The sequence below is a fragment of the Phalacrocorax carbo genome, chromosome 8 (genome assembly GCF_963921805.1).
Source record: "Phalacrocorax carbo chromosome 8, bPhaCar2.1, whole genome shotgun sequence".
Taxonomy (NCBI): domain Eukaryota; kingdom Metazoa; phylum Chordata; class Aves; order Suliformes; family Phalacrocoracidae; genus Phalacrocorax; species Phalacrocorax carbo.
Genome location: NC_087520.1, coordinates 23243987 through 23261374, shown reverse-complemented (window position 1 = coordinate 23261374; position 17388 = coordinate 23243987). Strand labels below are relative to the sequence as shown.

The following is a 17388-nucleotide window of genomic DNA, read 5'->3' as shown; positions in this document are numbered from 1 at the left end:
GGAATAGAGACTAGTCAAATCATACTAATGATTTTTTTTCGTCGGGGTGGCTCTGTAATATGGGCAGATGGCGTTTCTCCCCCTTTTTTATCACCACCTTTCTCACAGAGGGTGTGATATGTAATCCCCATAATATTTCACCTCTGGTTGGCCATAGCATCTTGTAACACCTTTCACATCTTGTCAATGCAGCTGTTTTTGCAGGTCAAAAATTTCCAGATGAGCTGTGTGCCGTGGCAAGAATTGCTTTTTCTCCTTGAGCATCGTATTGTCCACTTGTAAAATTCTGTTTGTGGGCCTACATGGTTTTCATTTCAGTGGTGTTTAAAAATGGGGGAAATAATCTTTGCAGCCCTCAGATTCGAATGATTGGGGAAGGCTGCTTAGCAGGTAAAATGCTTACAGGGTCTCTGAAATACAGACTGGGGGTGTCTGTCTGCATGCTTACCACCTTGTATGGCTACCTGCACGTCCATTTTTTGTTTCAGAAGACAAAGTGGCCATCCTAGCCTTTGGTGTTGCATGCTGTGAAGGTGTAAACCCAGAACTTTGTGTCTGTAAAACAGCCAAGCTCAATCCACGAGGCGTTTGTCCCCCAATATCGGATTCTGCTTCAGCTTTCCTTTCCACTACTGTGTCATCCCATGGTGCTTATTATGATTCGTGGGCAAAAATGTCATTTGGGATGTTTCTCTCTGTCCCCTGTCTGCTGTATTCAGTGTCCTAGAAAATATATTCGTGCCCTCTTCTCTAATTGTGAGCATAAAATACTGGTGAAGCTTTAGGCTGAGGATCAGTCCATGGCACACACCACATCTCTTGCCTTCATCTTTCTGAGGTTTTCCTATGCGCGCTTTGCAGCTTTGCACCTCTCACGTGAAATGATTGACCATCACCCTGGTGTTCACAGCTGGGGACTTGTGCTGCTTCCGCGCTTCCCCAGCCCTGCAGAGGGTCTGCAGCCAGTCCACCTCTTCTCCTGCCCAGCTGAAGGGGCTTGCGTCCTCACCCTCTTGGCACTGTGGACATTGTTTTTCATCTCCCTCACTTGTTTTGCAGTGGCCCCCAACATGTTTGGAGGCTGACAAGGTATTAAGGGTTTGGCAGATCTGTATCTTCTCCACTTCCGACCTTCTAATTTTGGATTGCCTGCAAAGCCCATGGGGCTGAGAGCATGCTGTGAGGATGTACAGCCTTACCTATGGGTAAGGGTAACCTCACCTATGAGTCCTTGACCTGTGGGACAAGACCTGGCCTCACTGTTATGTTCCCAGTGAAGCACACTGTGGCCAGGCAGTTTGCTCCAAGCCTGGAGAAACGTGCTCATGGCAAAGGGGTTTTTTGGTTGCACCATGCCCTGAGCTTGAAGGATCTGCTCCTTGGGCTGAGGAATCAGGAAAAATTCAAAGAGCAGTGTGTGGAAATAAGTCTTTATTATAAATAATTGCTTCAGTGGGCAGATCCTGGCAGGGCAGTGATGGCAGGAGGGACTCAGTGGCCAGCTGCTCCATGCCGCTGTTACACCCAGTCCTGCTGGGGTACAGGCTGGCTCCACTGGCGTCCACTGCCACAGGACCCTTTGGAGAAGTGTCGCAAGTGCTGCCTGCTCCCTCCAGAGGTGGGAGGACTGGGCGTGTGGGTAGGACTGTGGGTGGCAGAAGGAGGATTTCATTTTTTCCTTTGAAGTCTTTCTATGGCTTGCTTCACCCAGGGCTTCTTGGGGTTGGTGCAGATCTTGACACCACGCAGTGTCACAAACCTGCAGTGAAAAAGTGAGGGAAGAGAGTGAAAACATGAACTGTGAGCCATTTCCTTCCCATGCACTATTTCTCCCCTCCCTGTGTGCAGCTCCATCCTGGATGGAGGCTTGGAGCCATCGCCAGCAGCCCATGCCCTCCTCGGGCTGATGGTGCATGTCTGAGTCTCCCCAGACCACTGGCGTTAACGGAAAGAACTAAAACCTATTTTTTTCCCCCCTCTGCCCACTCACAGAGCTACTTCCCTACCACAGCCCCCCAACAAGGCACGTGCTCCCAGCTGGGACCAGGCTGTCTGCAGGGCAGGGCAGGATGGAGGGAGCTGGTCTAGCTCCCAGTCGGGCGCCGTGCTGTGGGGGGGATGCAAACCCCAGGGGTACTCACACAACTGCAGGCAAAGAGCAATCTTTGGGCGTCTCATAGAAACTCTGTATGTGTTGGATGCGTCTCTGTGCGTGCTTGTAGCAGCATTCAGTGGGTGAGGAGTGGGCTGTGAAGGGAAGGGAGAGACATTGTGAACGCCCTTCGCTGCATTTTGCAACTAATTACATTGCCAGACAATGACACCGCAGGATACCAAACATAGGATGGAGACTGTGGAGCTCCTCAGCAGCTCCCACAGCATCCTACAGCAGGGATTTGTTTCTCCACAGCATCCCCCCAGGGCTGGCTTTGCTGAGGCCACCCAGGACCCATTCCATCCCTCCCTGCACCCCAGGACATACTGCCCTGCCCTGACCAGGGGGTTGCTCCTTCTGCCAGCAGCACCGTCCCCACTCCCCCCTGGGGTTTCTTGTCTGACCTCCCCAACAAGATGTCCCCAATGGGGGCCCCCAAGCCCTGCCCCATGGTGGTGGCCCACAAGGTGCCTTACCTGCAGTGTGGTGCAGGGAGAAGGTGAGGAGCAGCACGAGCAGCAGGACTGTCCTTGCAGTGAGCATGGTGGCTGTGTGAGGGCTCTTCCTCTGTCCTGCTTCGTGGCACCCTGCCTAGCATCTGCAGCTCTGGCTTTCACTGCGCCAGAATTTATCCTCTGCATGCCACCCACTTTAACTGTTTTTCCAAAAATTTCAGACAGGTTCTAAGAAGCCTCGTCCCAGGGACAAGGGGATTTCTGTCATTGTTTATTTCGGGGGCACATCCAGCAGCAAGTGGAAGAGGCTGAGGAGTGGGGCAGCCACTTCTGCTTTCTGCGGAAGAGCTGTGAGGCTGTGAGGGGCTTCCAGGAGGCTTTGGGGGAACTGAAATTGACCCAGGAAAGGAGATTAAAGCCAACTCTCTGTGAAGGCAAGACATGGAATCGAATGCTTGCCTGTTTATTTCTAACAAGAGAGACAACCCAAAATCTCTGAGCAGGAACAGGTCATTGATGGGTTTAGTTGGTTTGCCTCTGTTGTCAGAGGCAAGTGACTAATGAGTTCCCTCCAAACTGGCCTCCCCAACCACCCTGGCTGTGCCAAGGGCACTGGGTTAGGTTAGGCAGTGAAGCACTTGCGATGGGATGGGATGTTGTCAGGCAGAAAAAGCCACACTGGAGTGAACTAGGAAGCACCCCGGAGCTGGGGATGGCAGAGATGCTTTTGATGGGTTCAGGAGACTTTATAGAATAGAAAGAAATGGGCCAGTGGCAGTGGGGTGTCTGAGGAGAGCCTGGGCCTGATCCCAAGCATTGCCTCTGCCTCCCACACTGGCAATGGGATCAAAATGAGAGGGTCAGAGGGATGGTGGCTTTTGGTCATGAGTGCAGACAGGTCATTTCCACAGGGAGATGGGACAAACCCTACCACAACCCCAGGAGAGTCATCCCAGATGCCAGAAGACCCCAAGGGCAGGAGGGGTGGGTGGCACAGACCCTGATGGCAGCACCACAGAGCACTGCTGGACATAAGCCTCCATGCAGAGTTCTGCTCCCTGGGAAGGCAAGATGCAGCTGCAGGCTGCATGTGAGGACCCAGTGGGAAGCAATGTGGGATGATGGTGAGTGGGAGCATGGGAGGGGACCTGGCTGTGGCTTGGGGATGAGGCAAGCCAGGGCTTATTGAAGGAGAAGAAAGGTGGAAATGGACTTCCTTGAAGTTTCATGATTGCATGACTTCTCTGGAAGAAGAAAGGAGAAGAAAACAAATGTGCTGACGACTCTGTTTTGGAAGCTGTGGTGTGCAGGACATCCAGTCTGGTGGCCTGGCACAGCAGCAGGGTCACCATGCAAAGAGCTGGGCACTGCAGTGCTGGTTTCTAATGCCACTTTCCCCAGGAAAGGGCTCTGCAAGAAGAAAACACCCGATACACAACACCTGAGCCCCCTTCTACAGTCACTGCCTTCCCCCTGCGGCTTTCCCACCTTCCCTTTTGCAGCTTCTACCACATCCCTGATGTACAGACCCTCAAGCCCAACAAGCCACCAGGGTCACACCACTGCCTAGACATCGGTTAAAAGCAAAGGGCTGTAATTAAGGGAGAACTGAGCTAATGGCTTTTTCCAGCCAACTTCTCCTATGGTAAAAAGCAGAAAGACCTTACAAGCAGAGGTCAAATCTAGATCTCAAATGGTGATACAAAACCAATTAGCATTAGGCGAGCTATCAGAGACCAAAGGAGGGGTTTATGCTCTCATTAACACCAGTTGTTGTTTTGGTGTAGACCAAGACAAAAGAACAGAAACAGATGTAATGACAGTCCAAGGCCACCTAAAGGTTTTTCATAAAATGAAAAAAAATACCCAAAATCCACCCCTTTTGACGGGTGGTGTTGGATTCCAGACATTGGCAGATGGTTTGAAAATGTACTTAAAACATTATCCAGATCTATATGTATAGGGCTAATGGATGTCTGTTCAATTAATTTATTGGTTGTGCTGAGATTATGTGTCTAAGCAGTGGGCAGTTACTCGTCAAGAGATAAAGCTGATGGCAATGCAAATGTACGGGTGAGAAAAAGAAATTAAAGCAGAAGAAAACCAACTCTTTAATATAGAAGTATAAAGGTCCCAAGTGTCCCTGCCATGTCTGTTGTCTGGTTCCATGGAGCCTGCTTGGAAGGGATCAGAGGTGGGATGTCTGTGGGGCCAGACCACTCCTTGTGGGTCTGAGAACCAGAGGTCTCGTGGGCACCAAGAGGCAGATGGAGATCTCTGTTGTGCATCAGGAGGTGTTTCAGCTTGAGGAAGCCTTTTAAACTGTTGCCTTTACTCTTCAGGAGCCTTCAGACCATGAAGACACCCTGTTTGTTTGGTCTTGATGCCCTCTCCTGACAGCTGTGCGGGGGTCTCCCAGGACAGCAAGTCCTGGGTTACCCAGATCTTTCCACAGGACCCACAACCACTGTCCCAGCCAGGTGCCCTTCTCCAGCCCTGGGTCTGGACCCTCTTCCAGGGGTTTCTGATGCACATAATGGTGTCACAGCGCTGGCAGTGGCCTCACAGGCCTGGTCCTGTCCCTGTCCCCAGGAGACAGCAGCTACAGAGGATTGTGCTTCTTGATGAACGCAGATCCAAAGGATGGCTGAAGCCCTTGGCCCCAACCCCACCATGCTGAATGCCATGGGGCTGGCACCACAAAGCTGGCTCCCCCTGCTCAGGGGCACTAGCTGCCTCTTCTTCCTTGGTCCCAGCTTCCTCCTGCTCCTGGTGGCCTGAGCTGCCCTGGACTGCTGGCACAGCACCTACAGCACATGCCAATGGGTAGGAGGGATGCTCTGCGCCAGCTCTTCACAGGAAGCCTGGCAGGACAAGGTCCTGTAAGGACCTGCTCCTGCTCAGCAGGATGGCTCCTGGCCAGGGAGCTGGCAGGGACCCACATGCACCGTAGGATGGGGCAAGAGGCCTCTCGATGGGCTCAGCTAGGACTGAGGTCATGGTGATGCTGGTTCTGCTGGCAGGTCTCTGCTGGGAGCTGATGCTGGAGAAGAAAATTCCAGGCCTTGGGATGGTCACTGAGGGAATCTGGGGTGCAGGTTATTTTTTCCTCCTTTCTTCCAGTTGTGGGCAGTGACGTTGAAAGGAACAGGCGGACCCAATCTATCAACACATGGCTCCATGGCCGGTGTCACCAAGACAACGTTGGATCTTTTGACAATGGGATGGCCAGAGGTGTGCTCTGTGTGCTCAGAGTGTGGCTACACTGCAGCACAGTTGAAGTGTTGGGGAGATGAGCTGGGGGCTCCTGAGCTAATAGGAGCCAAGATGGAAACACCATGGAAATACCTCAAAGGAACTAAGGGGCATTCCTCTGAGAAGGTGACACAGCCAACAGCCCTGCTGAAGTGCCTCTACACTAATGCACACGGCATGGGAAACAAACAGGAGGAGTTGGAAGCCACCGTGCTGCTAGAAAGCTATGACCGGACTGCCATTACTGAAACTTGGTGGGACGAATCACGACTGGAAAGTGGCTGCTGATGGCTGCAGGCTGTTCAGAAGGGACGGGTGAGGAAGGAGGGGCAGAGGTGTTGCCCTTTACATAAAGAAATGGATAGTGTGAAGAGCTGTCTCTGAAGAATAGCCACGAGCAGGTCGAAAGCTTATGAGTAAGAACCAGAGACTGAGGCAACAAAGGGAACCTTGTCGTTGGTGTCTGTTACAGGCTGCCTAATCAAGGGGAGCCTATTGACAAAGCCTTCTTCCTCCAGCTCCAGGAGGCGTCGCACTCGCAGGCTCTCATCCTACTGGGGGACTTCAGCAACCTCAACATCTGCTGGAAAAGTAGCAATATTGGACCTGATGGTCACCAATGCAAGTGAGCTCATCGGTGATGTCAAGATCAGAGGCAGCCTGGGCTGCAGTGATCATGGTCTGGTGGAGTTCACACTCCTGAGGGATACGGGAAAAGCGAGGAGTATAGTCAGGGCCCTAAGTTTTAGGAAAGCGGACTTCCAGCTCTTCAAGGAGTTAGTCAATAGGACCCCCTGGGAAACAGTCCTCTGGGACGAGGAAGCAGAACAGAGCTGGCAGATTTTTAATGAGGCTTTCCACAGGGACCAAGAGCTCTCCATCCCCAGGTGTAAGAAATCAGGCAAGGACGGCAAGAGACCAGCATGGCTGAGTTGAGACCTGCTGGTCAAACTAAACGGCAAGAAAGAAATGCACGTGCAGTGGAAGCAGGGACAGGTATCCTGGGAAGAGTATAGGGACACTACCCGGTTGTGTAGGGTTGGGGTCAGGAAGGCCAAGGCATGGTGGGAGCTGAATTTGGCAACGGACGCAAAGAATAGCAAGAAGGGCTTCTACAGGTATGTCAACCAGAAAAGGGAGGTCAAAGAAAGAGTACCCTCTCTGACGAGCAAGGGTGAAAACTGGTAACAATGGACGAGGAGAAGGCTGAGGTACCCAACAATATTTTTGCCCCAGTGTTCACTGGCAACCTCTCTTCCCACACCTCCCGAGTGGATGGACCACAAGGTGGGGGGGGTCTGGGGAGCAAAGCCCCTCCCACTGTAAGAGAAGACCAGGTTTGTGACCATCTGAGGAACTGAATATACATAAGTCTATGGGACCTGATGAGATGCATTCCAGAGTCCTGAGGGAATTGGCTGATGTAGTTGCCAAGCCACTCTCCATGACACCTGAAAAGTCATGGCAGTCAGGTAAAGTCCCGGGGCACTGGAAGAAGGGAAGTATTGCAGCCATTTTCAAAAAGACAGCAAGGAGTACCCTGGGAACTACCAACCTGTCAGCCTCCCCTCTGGGCCTGGGAAGATCATGGAACAGGCCCTGCTAGAAGCTGTGCTAAGGCACATGAAGGACAGGGAGGTGGTTCGAGACAGCCAGCATGGCTTCACCAAGGGCAAGTCCTGCCTGACCAACCTAGTGGCCTTCTGTGATGGAGCGAATGCATCAGTGGACAAGGGAAGAGCAGCGGATGTCGTCTGTCTCGACTTCTGTAAGGCCTTTGACACAGTCCCCCACAGCATCCTTCTCTCTAAACTGAGGAGATACGGATTTGATGGGTGCACTGTTTGGTGGATGAGGAATTGGTTGGATGGTCGCATCCAGAGGATAGTGGTCAATGGCTCAATGTCCAGATGGAGATCAGGGACAAGTGGTGTCCCTCAGTACTGAGACCAGTACTGTTTAATATCTTCATCAGCGACGCAGACAGTGGGATTGTGTGCACCCTCAACAAGTCTGCAGATGACACCAAGCTGAGCTGTGCAGTTGACACACCAGAAGGACGGGATGTCCTCCAGAGGACCTGGACAAGCTGGAGAGCTGTGAGAACCTCATGAGGTTCAACAAGACCAAGTGCAGGGTCCTGCACCTGGGTCGGGGCAACCCCCGATATCAATACAGGCTGGGGGATGAAGGGATGGAGAGCAGCCCTGCAGTGAAGGACCTGGGGGTACTGGTGGATGGAAAGCTGGACATGAGCCAGCAATGTGTGCTCACAGCCCAGAGGGCCAACCGTATCCTGGGCTGCATCAAAAGCAGTGTGGGCAGCAGGTCGAGGGAGGGGATTCTGCCCCTCTGCTCCACTCTAGTGAGACCTCACCTGTAGTACTGCTCTGGAGCCCTCAGCACAGAACAGCCAAGGACCTGCTTGAGTGGGTCCAGAGGAGGGCCACAAAAATCATCCGAGGGCTGGAGCACCTCACCTGTGAGGACAGGCTGAGAGAGTTGGGATTGTTCAGCCTGGAGAAGAGAAGGCTGCAGGGAGACCTTATTGTAGCCCTTCAGTACTTAAAGGGGGCCTATAAGAAAGACGGGGAAGAGTTTTCAGCAAGGCCTTTTGTGAGAGGACAAGGGGTAATGGTTTTAAACTAAAGGAGAGTAGATTTAGGCTAGATATAAGGAAGAAATTTTTTACGAGGATGGTGAATTGCTGGCACAGGTTTCCCAGAAAGCTAGTAGAGGCCCCATCCCTAGAAACATTCAAGGTCAGGTTGGACGGGGCTCTGAGCAACCTGATCTAGTTGAAGATGTCCCTACTCACTGCAGGGGAGTTGGACTGTATGGCCTTTAAAGGTCCCTTCCAACCCAACCTATTTTATGATTCTATGAAGGACCAGGAGCGGCCTCACCACAGGCTCCTCCAGGTGATGTGATATTTCCTTCTTCCTTGGCTCTGGGCTCCTGGGCATGCTGCACTCACCCCCTGCGCATTTAGGCTGGACCTTGCCACCCAGCTGGAGCCCTGTGGTCTGTGCTGCATTCGTGCCACAGCTGTCAGGAGAGGGCACCAAGACCAAGCAATAGAGTGTCTTCATGGTCCGAAGGCTCCTGAAGAATCAAGGCAACAGTTTAAAATTATTCCTCAGATTGAAGCACCTCCTGGTGTAACCCAGAGATCTACACCTGCCTCTTGGTGCTCATGAGACCTCTGGTCCCCAGACCTGCAGCGTGTCAGGGTCATCCCTCAGCACTGGATGGGTTTTGCCTCTGCCATGAAAGCATCCTTGGAGGTGCTGCAGTCAAAATCCTGTTCCCCAGAAGCTGCAACCACCAGCAGAGGGTCTGCAAGTGTGGCTGTTGCTCAGGGACTGGCTTGGTATCGTCCAGCTGGTGGTGAATGATTGCTTTTGCATCACTTAGTGGAGTTTTTTCAGTTGGTTGGTTTTCTTTTGCCCCCCATTAGATTGTCTCAGGGAAGGAGGTGGGGGGACATTCAGAATTATAGCATTTATTTTCCAAGTCACCATTACACATGATGAAGCACTGTTCTGCTGGCAATGGATGGACACCTGCCCACTGGTGGGAAGGAGCGATGGAATTCCTTATTTTGCTTTGCTTGTATGCACAGCTTTTGCTTTACCTACTCAACTGTCTTTATCTCCATCCATAAGTTTCACTTTTCCCCTTCCAATTGTCCTCCCCATCCCAAAACTCTGGCAGGGATCACTGGTGAGCTCCCCATGGCCCCTGGCACGAATGCAATTTCCGTGGCTGTACACGGGTGAATCCCTTGTCTGCTTCAGCATCCCCTGTCTGTTCTACCTGCCCAGGTAGCTCTGCAGAGAAATCCTTCCTCTGCAGCACAGGTCAGATACATTAAAGTCTTGGGGAAGATGAGGCAGCTGGGCAGCATGGGGCAATGCAAGGGACAAGCTGGAAGCTCTAAGCCCAAAACCTATGGCAGCTTTGCACCTAAAAGCCCCCAGAGGACCCTTTGGCCCCTTTGGGTCCCCTTCAATGAGTACCCAAATGCCCAGAGCATCCATGCATCACCCTTCTGTCCCACTCCCTGCCTCCCCCAGTGAGACCCAGGAGGTTTCAGGAGGCAGTGGGAAGAGCCGCCATCTCACCCCAGCACCTTGGTTGACTCCATGCCTCAACCAGTCAGGAGCAGCACAGTTGCTGGAGCTCAGAGAAGAAAGGACACCACTCGCCAATACCACATGAAGTAAACCTTTATTTTGTGGCTGTGCTCAGCGGGCAGATACTGGCAGGGCTGGCAGTACCCCAGGAGCGGGTGCCTACATGGTCAATGCAGGGCTCTGGGGAGGCAGTTCTATCCCTCAGCATCAGGGACCTCCGCAGGCCTTTTCAGCAGGATGACTATAAACCTTCCTTCCCACTGGGATGTTGAGTTGTCTGAAGCAGGGCACCCAGTCTACATCATGGGGCATGAAGACCTTTCGTTTTTTGGAGCTTCATAACTGCTTTCTCCACCCAAGGTGACTCTGGGTTTGCACAGATCTTGGCCCCGTTCCTGGTCTCAAACCTGCCAAGGTGAAAGATGAAGCTTGGTGAGAAACAACAGCTATAATCCTACTCATGCCCATACCATCCTCCTCTCCCTGCACTCCTCCTTTCCCTTTGGCCCTGCATGCTGCCCCTGGGTACTTGGTGCCCTACGAGCAGCTCATCTTGCAGCCCAATGCTTCCAGAGCCTGTGCAGGGCCTTCAGGAGCTGTGATGAACCTGTGTCCTTAACTCTGCCCTGTAGAATTGGCCAGACAGTCATGTCCTTCCCTCTTCATGCTGGAAGACAGCCACTTGTGGAGGCCATGCAGACCTGGCCCAGTCCCGTCCCTAGATGGGATGGATGAACTGAACCTGTGGTGGCCCAGGAGTCAGGACAGTAGTGGGGAAATTACCAGGACTTACACAATTGCTGGGTTGAAACAATCCGTGGGAGTTTTGTAGAAACTCTTCAGGACAGCCTTCTGGACAGGGTTCTTTACATAGTTGAAACAGCACTCAGATGGTGTGTGAGGGGCTGGAGAAGACAAAGAGAGATGGTGAAGGCTCGTTTAGGAAAACAGTCTTTAAGACCTTCCCCCACGACAAGGCTGATGCACACAACATCCCCCAAGTTCTTCAGATGCTGCCATGAGGAGCCCCAGGTGCTCTCTTTCCTTCCCAGGGCAGGAGTATGCTACAGGTTATCATCCAGCACCAACAGCCCTGCAGCCGGCTTTGCCGAAGCCACTCATCCCTGGGAGCCATATCCATCCTTCCCTGCCCCCCAGGACATGCAGCCCTGCCCCAGCAAGGGGGCTGCTCCCACCAGCAGCACCAGCCCCACTCCACACTGGGGTTTCTTGCCTGACCTCCCCAACGAGACAACCCCGAGCCCTGATCCTCAGCAGTGGCCTGCAAGATGCCTTACCTGCATCACAGCGTGGGGAGAGGGTGAGTAGCATCACAAGCACCAGGACTGTCCTTGTATTGAGCATGGTGGCTGTGTGAGGGCTCTTCCTCGCAGGATGCTGCTCTGCCTCTTCAGAGGAGCTCAACTGTGAGCTCAGGCAAGCAGGTCCTGCAATTTATCCTCTCCAACCCCACCACACATCAGCCCTTTTCCAAAGAATTTCAACCAAATTCAAGTAAAAGCCCTGTATGTGTTCTTCGGCCAAGGGGATTTCCATATCACGTGGGATCTTCAATGTTACCAACCAAAATGATATCTAGAAAGACTGAACAGACTTCGGTGACTTCTGCATTCACAAGATGGGTCTGTGGAAAGCCGCAGGGACCACAAGGGAAGTGAAATCCTCCTCCACAGAGGTGTAAACTCGAGGGCTCCCAAACCCATGGAAAGGGGATTTGCAGTGATAGGAAAGGTAAAGCCCAGCTTTCCATGCAAAGTCACTTTTCAGCCCCAAAGCCAACATAAACATGGAGACGGTCAGATGACTTGTGAACTCCCCGAGAAGCATTAAGCAGAAACACAGTGACCGCTACTGCCACCAGCCCTCTGCAGCTCGAAAGCTGCAAGATGTCAAATACTGCCAGAACTGCATCACATTCCAAGCTGTTTCCATGAAAAATCATAATTTATAGCTGGGAAACGTGGGATGAAAGGAGAAGGAGGTGCAGCCAAGTCCTCCCTTGCAGATGAGGCCTCCTTAGCCCCTTGGTTTCAGGGCAGAGCAGGACTTTTGAGCAGGACATTACACCTGGGACTGTGTCATCCCTGGGTGCCTTTTAAAAAACTTTGAGGAAAACCACCCAATGCTGAGAACTGCTCTGGTCATGCCCAGGTCTCCTCAACCCCAGACGCAGTAGGAGACATATTTCCTGCTGATGAAGGCTCAAGCAGCCCAGGCAGAGTATGCTGAGGCTCTTCCCAACCTAGCAGAAATTATTAAAATACGTACTCAGACCCCTGTAGCTGCTGTGCTCTGGCTCAGCTCCTGTGGAGAGATGGAGTCCCTACATTTCAAAAGCATGGCTTGGCCTATGAGGAGCTGGCATGAAGCCACCCATGCCATGTAGCCACCAGAGGACTGAAAATAAAGCATTTCTGAACAGGTCCCACAACCTGCAGTTCCTTCCTGCATGTGTTCACCCAGTGACTCTGTCTCTCTGGGCTGTGATAAACTTGTGTCCTCCTTCTGATCCCCAAAAGCATCCTTCCTTTCTCCCACAGTTTTGCAGGTGCTCCCTTCCCTTCTCAGCCACCTCCGCTCTGCCCCGGGCTCCATTCTTGTAGACTCACGTGCCTCTCTCCAGGAGCCTCTCCCCAAACCTGGGCGATGGCTGCTGGTAGCAGAATAGCCTCCCATCCTACAGAGACCATCCCAGCAGGCAGCCTTTTGGAGAGCACTCCACCCTGTGAGCTGCAGCCAAACAGGCAACACTGAGCTGGGGACATGGGCCATATTGCTGCTCTTGATACACTTTCGTCTTGCCTGTGGCATGCACAGGAGCAGGGCCACCAAGCGTAGGTAGCATGATATGTCATATCTATGGCACACGTCCTCAAGCTGGGGGAGCACAGGCTCCCCTGCAGCCACAGACCGAGGCAGCGCACAGCCTGCCCTAACCACGCCTGGGGCAAAACCACCATCCAAGGGCTACACCCTGATCAATGCAGAAGGATTTTGTGGGTGGATAGGCATGGTCTTGCTGCAAGCCCATGGCATGTCTCCCCATGGCCTGGGGCTTCACCCGCCCACTCCTCAGCTATGGGGGATGCTTTGGGTGGGTGGCCAGGGCAGCACATAGTGCTAGTGACTGAACTAGCACAGGGGCACCCGGCAGCCAGGGTCAGGGAAGAGAGGAGAGACTGCTCTGAATGGAGAGGACCTTGAGAAGTAAAAATACCAGTGGGGGGCCTGCTTCTGCAGGGTTGTGCTTGCTTATCTGAAGCTCTGCCTTGCAGAAGAACTGGCCTGAGATGCTCTGCTTCCCCTTTCTCAGGTTTTCAAGCCATTGCTATTGCAGCCAGATGATCACAACTCCCTGGAAACCCATTGATGTTTATTCTTTTACTTTTGGGGAAAGGAAAGGCTTCTTTCTATATTTTTTTAAATTTTTTGCTTTGTGCCCTTGTAGCTTACCTGGCAGAATTCAAGGATGCTTTCAGAAATGAAGCTTCCTCTGTCGCCCAAGGTGGTCACTGAAGAGGTATGACCCTGGAGAGTCCTGACAACCACTGTGTGTAGCCAAGGGGGAATTCAGCTACAAGAGCAGCCCTTGCAGTGACATGAATAGGGACAAACTCCTCATAAAAGTGGAGATTAAGCAAAGAGAAAGTATGGAAGAACCACAGCCGCACAGCAGAACCAGAGAGCCAAAGCAGCTAAGGGGACATCCTGCATTTCTGCTAAGCCAGCATTTCTGAAGTGGGGGTACTTTAGCTTGACCAGAGGCTGCCCTAAGCGTGAGCATGCTTACGCAACATTTCATAGAAAAACCACCACGCCGAGCAGTGACAGACGTTTCGTAAGTCACAATCCAGTTCTCAAACCAGAGGGGATGGAGTCTGCAGAGTCTCTGCTTCACAGGAGTAACTGTGCCTCTCACACATCACCCTGGAGAGAAGACAGGGCTTGGAGAAGACAACGGCAGACATGTCTCACTGCCAGGTCCAGCCTGCAGGGAGCAGAGAGCGGGGACAAACCAGGATCCAAGGGTGACCCCAGCACAGACAGTGTCCTCACCTGTGAGATGAGGTCTCACAGGGTCTGAGCATCAGGGGCAGTGCCAGGTGCTGGTAACAGGGTCCATCAATGGTCCCAGACACAAAGTGAGGAACCAGATCCAGGATCCCTTTGTGAGGGTTAGGGGGCATCCATTCAGCAGCAGCAGGAGATGGGGACAGAGACAGGGCTAAAGAACTGAAGGGTCCAGCCAGCCAGGACCTCCAGGAGGAGCACAGGAAGGCACACAGTTGGACATCCTTTGCACGAGGTCTTTCCCTGCACCGTCAGACACAGAGAAGCCAGGGAGCAGCAGCAAAGCCAGCGAGCACGTCCCCCTTGGTGCTCCAGAGCTGCAGCCTCCGCGTACCCCCCTCCCCGTTGGCTCCTGTGCTCGCTTTGCATGTCGGAAATGAGTCATCACTGCCGGGGCTGACTTGTTTACACAGCCTCCCCCTCCCTTGCTTGCCCTTTCCCTATAACAGAGAGGAGAAAAAAAAGAAAAATGCTTTTATTTCCACAGAGCTTCTTATCCCCAAAATGACCTTTCTGGCCTGGCGATTCATCTGGGGGAAGTTTTCACAGACCTCATAATCTTCTCAGCATACTGGCAGTACCAGAGGATGTGTCAGGACAGCTGCGGGGCACAGGGCTGGGGTATGGTTGAGGGCTCCTGGGATGCAGGGGAGATGCTCATCCCTTGCCTTTTTGCTCCTTCTAGCTCCAGGCAAGTCCCTGGGCACTGACTCTTGTGCTGTGTTGCCTTTCCCACCTCTCCTCCACGACAATAGAGAGGAGCACACAAGGGCAGCCCAAGCCTTGGCTGGGGTGGGAGAGGTCCTAGCTCAGGCCTTGGTCAGTTGTCCCCCTAAAGAACAGTCTTGGAGCACAATTGCTTTATGTGGGTTGCTGTTTGGTCACAGCTTTTCTTAAACAAAGCAAAAACCCGGCTGGTTTTTTTTCAGTATTTCCTTAGCAGGATGGGAAAGGCAAATCCCTGTGAGAAAATATATTCCCCAAATTTCTGGCAAGACCGAAGCCCTTAAACAGTGAAGACTTGGAGCAATAGCTGGGCCACATCAGTTGCGTCGGCTTTGCTGTCTCTCTGCAAGGCTGTGATTCCCCCCATGGTGCTCAATGCTATGTGTTCATCTCCGCATCTCTGCAGAGACCAGGCTTGGTCACCCTGCCATGGGCTAAATCCCCTGAGGACAAGAATTTTTAATATAAGGACTTTATTACTTCTTAAAAAAAGGTACAGAACATATATCTCATGCACACACTCGTATATACTCGGTACACAAATGAATCAGCGCTTGTAGCAGTCACCGCACTCCACAGCAAAAGACATTCATTTTAAGCCCCAGGAACTGGTGGCAGTTCTGCACCGGCATTCACCTTGTGCCCGCACAGACTGCCCATGGCACAGCGAAAAGCAAGGAGGAGCAGTGGTCTTGCCACTGCCCTGGGTTTTAACTGCCCCCCATGAGGGGTGCAGTGCCCTGCCTGCTAACAGCCTGGAAACAGGAGAGGGGGCCAAGGTGAGCACAAAGATGGATCCAGGCTGGAGGAGAAGCTTGTCCTGATGAGTGCCTGCATGACCATGGCAGCTGGAAGATGGTGGGAGCCGGCCATGGAGCTGAAACTGGTGTCCTTACAAATACTGTGGTGGGACTCAAAATGATCAGATCTGCCTGGTGCATGACTCCAAGCCAAGGACTTCACCCAGAGCCAGACCAGACAAGTGTCCACTCCATTTGCTGTAGTGCCTGGAGAGCCACCTAGCTCCCATGGACATGCACAGGCCATCAAAGACCAGCAAGAAAATAGACAAAGGACGGTGTTTTCCAGTGTTCCCAGAAAGGTCTTGACTCTGCAGTGCTCCAGTAGCAAGGGCAGGATATTACATACATTCAAATGGCTTCAGAACTTTACTACAAAAATAACATTTCTAGTGTTTCATATAAAAATAATGCTTAGCACACTGCCTTACGAACTGTGAGGCCACCAACCCCAGCCACACACGAGTGGGGAGGCGGCACTGACAGCCCTGATTTACCCTCCGGGTTACACAGCTGGGCTCGCTGGCAGCACAGTTAGTTCTACATGCATTCAGAATGAATGGACAACTCCCTGCACAAGGAGGGGTTTCACTCCAAAATCCTAATTACAATTGATCTGATTGCATTCTGTACTTGCAAAACCTGAGATGAATCCCTAGCTCCTCTCTCTCAACAAAATGCAGAAATAAGGGATTCAATGGTGGCAGAAAACACCACCTTTGCAGTCTTTCCTCTCCACCTCCCAGGCTGGAGGGATGCCCTGAAGGTATGATCTGATGGATCTAATAGGCTGCCTTCTTCTAGCTCTGCTTTACAGCTGGCACACCATTTTTGCTTTGATCGTCTTGCTTATTACACAGTTTTGCTTTCTTTTTTTCTACATGCATATTTATACTTTGAGATCTGATCCACTGGGGTTGGTTAGAGGAGGATCTGACCCTTGATATGTATCTCTACCTATAAAGCATCATATCATGAAGACCTTTGCATGCTCCAGCAAAATTCTTACTGGAGTCAATGATTAATAAGGGCTTTCAGGAAGTGACCACAGGTAAAAGATAAAGCTTACATACAGCAATGTGTACATACAGATGTGTAAAAATCAAAACCAACTTGGGTTAAAATAAAGCCTGGTACTGTTATGGGGCTTTAATAGCCTGGTGATCAGTGCTGTACAAAAAAGAAAAACTAAAATGTGGCTGAAGTGCAGGACCATGAACAGGCATTTTATGGCTTTTTGTGGGTCAGCAAACATGCTTATATCTGGATGGTATGTCTGCTGTGGTAGAGTAATTACTATATGACTAAATCCAGAATTGCATTTAGCTCCTCCAAGAGAGTATTTCCTGGGTTTTGTGCTTGCAGAGAACTGCAAAAACCCTCCAATGTTATCACAGGAATAGCAAAATTATTATGTGACTTCTTGTTTTCTCCCATTTGCAAAGGCTCTACCACACTATCTTGCCCTGGTGTTGCATGCAGCTGGGCACAGGGCACATCAGCTGGCAGAAGGAGTTTATTGCAGCTGATTTGCCAAGAACCAGGTCTCAGACTAAATCTGCAAGAAGAAATGCCCATAGCTGTGGGAGTGAAAGGTGGACTGTTTTCAAGGAGGAGGCAGATTGTGGGTTGCCAGCTCCTCTGAACAGGAAATCTGTAGCACTGACCTTCAGTCCCCTAATCAAATGCAGCTTTCGTCACCTCTGTCTGAAAAGCTAGACTACTCCTCCTGTCTCCAACAAGAGTAAAGCAGGTATTTGATCAGC

General features: G+C 51.8%; 2 protein-coding genes across 2 annotated transcripts; both read right to left on the bottom strand.

The window, feature by feature from the left end:
• Positions 1-1593: 1593 nt before the first annotated feature.
• Positions 1594-2793, bottom strand: LOC104052504 (C-C motif chemokine 5-like). Its single transcript, XM_064458129.1, has 3 exons — positions 2632-2793; positions 2142-2247; positions 1594-1759 (listed from the first exon to the last, which is right to left on the bottom strand). The coding sequence occupies exons 1-3, from the start codon at positions 2696-2698 to the stop codon at positions 1669-1671; spliced, it is 264 nt and encodes an 87-aa protein (XP_064314199.1). The 5' UTR covers positions 2699-2793; the 3' UTR covers positions 1594-1668.
• A 7303-nt stretch (positions 2794-10096) lies between these two features.
• Positions 10097-14436, bottom strand: LOC104041755 (C-C motif chemokine 5-like). The gene is made up of 4 exons (XM_009501079.2): positions 14082-14436; positions 11303-13952; positions 10798-10909; positions 10097-10411 (listed from the first exon to the last, which is right to left on the bottom strand). Exons 2-4 carry the CDS (start codon positions 11367-11369, stop codon positions 10306-10308), a joined length of 285 nt encoding a protein of 94 aa, XP_009499374.1. The 5' UTR covers positions 11370-13952; positions 14082-14436; the 3' UTR covers positions 10097-10305.
• Positions 14437-17388: the final 2952 nt, after the last annotated feature.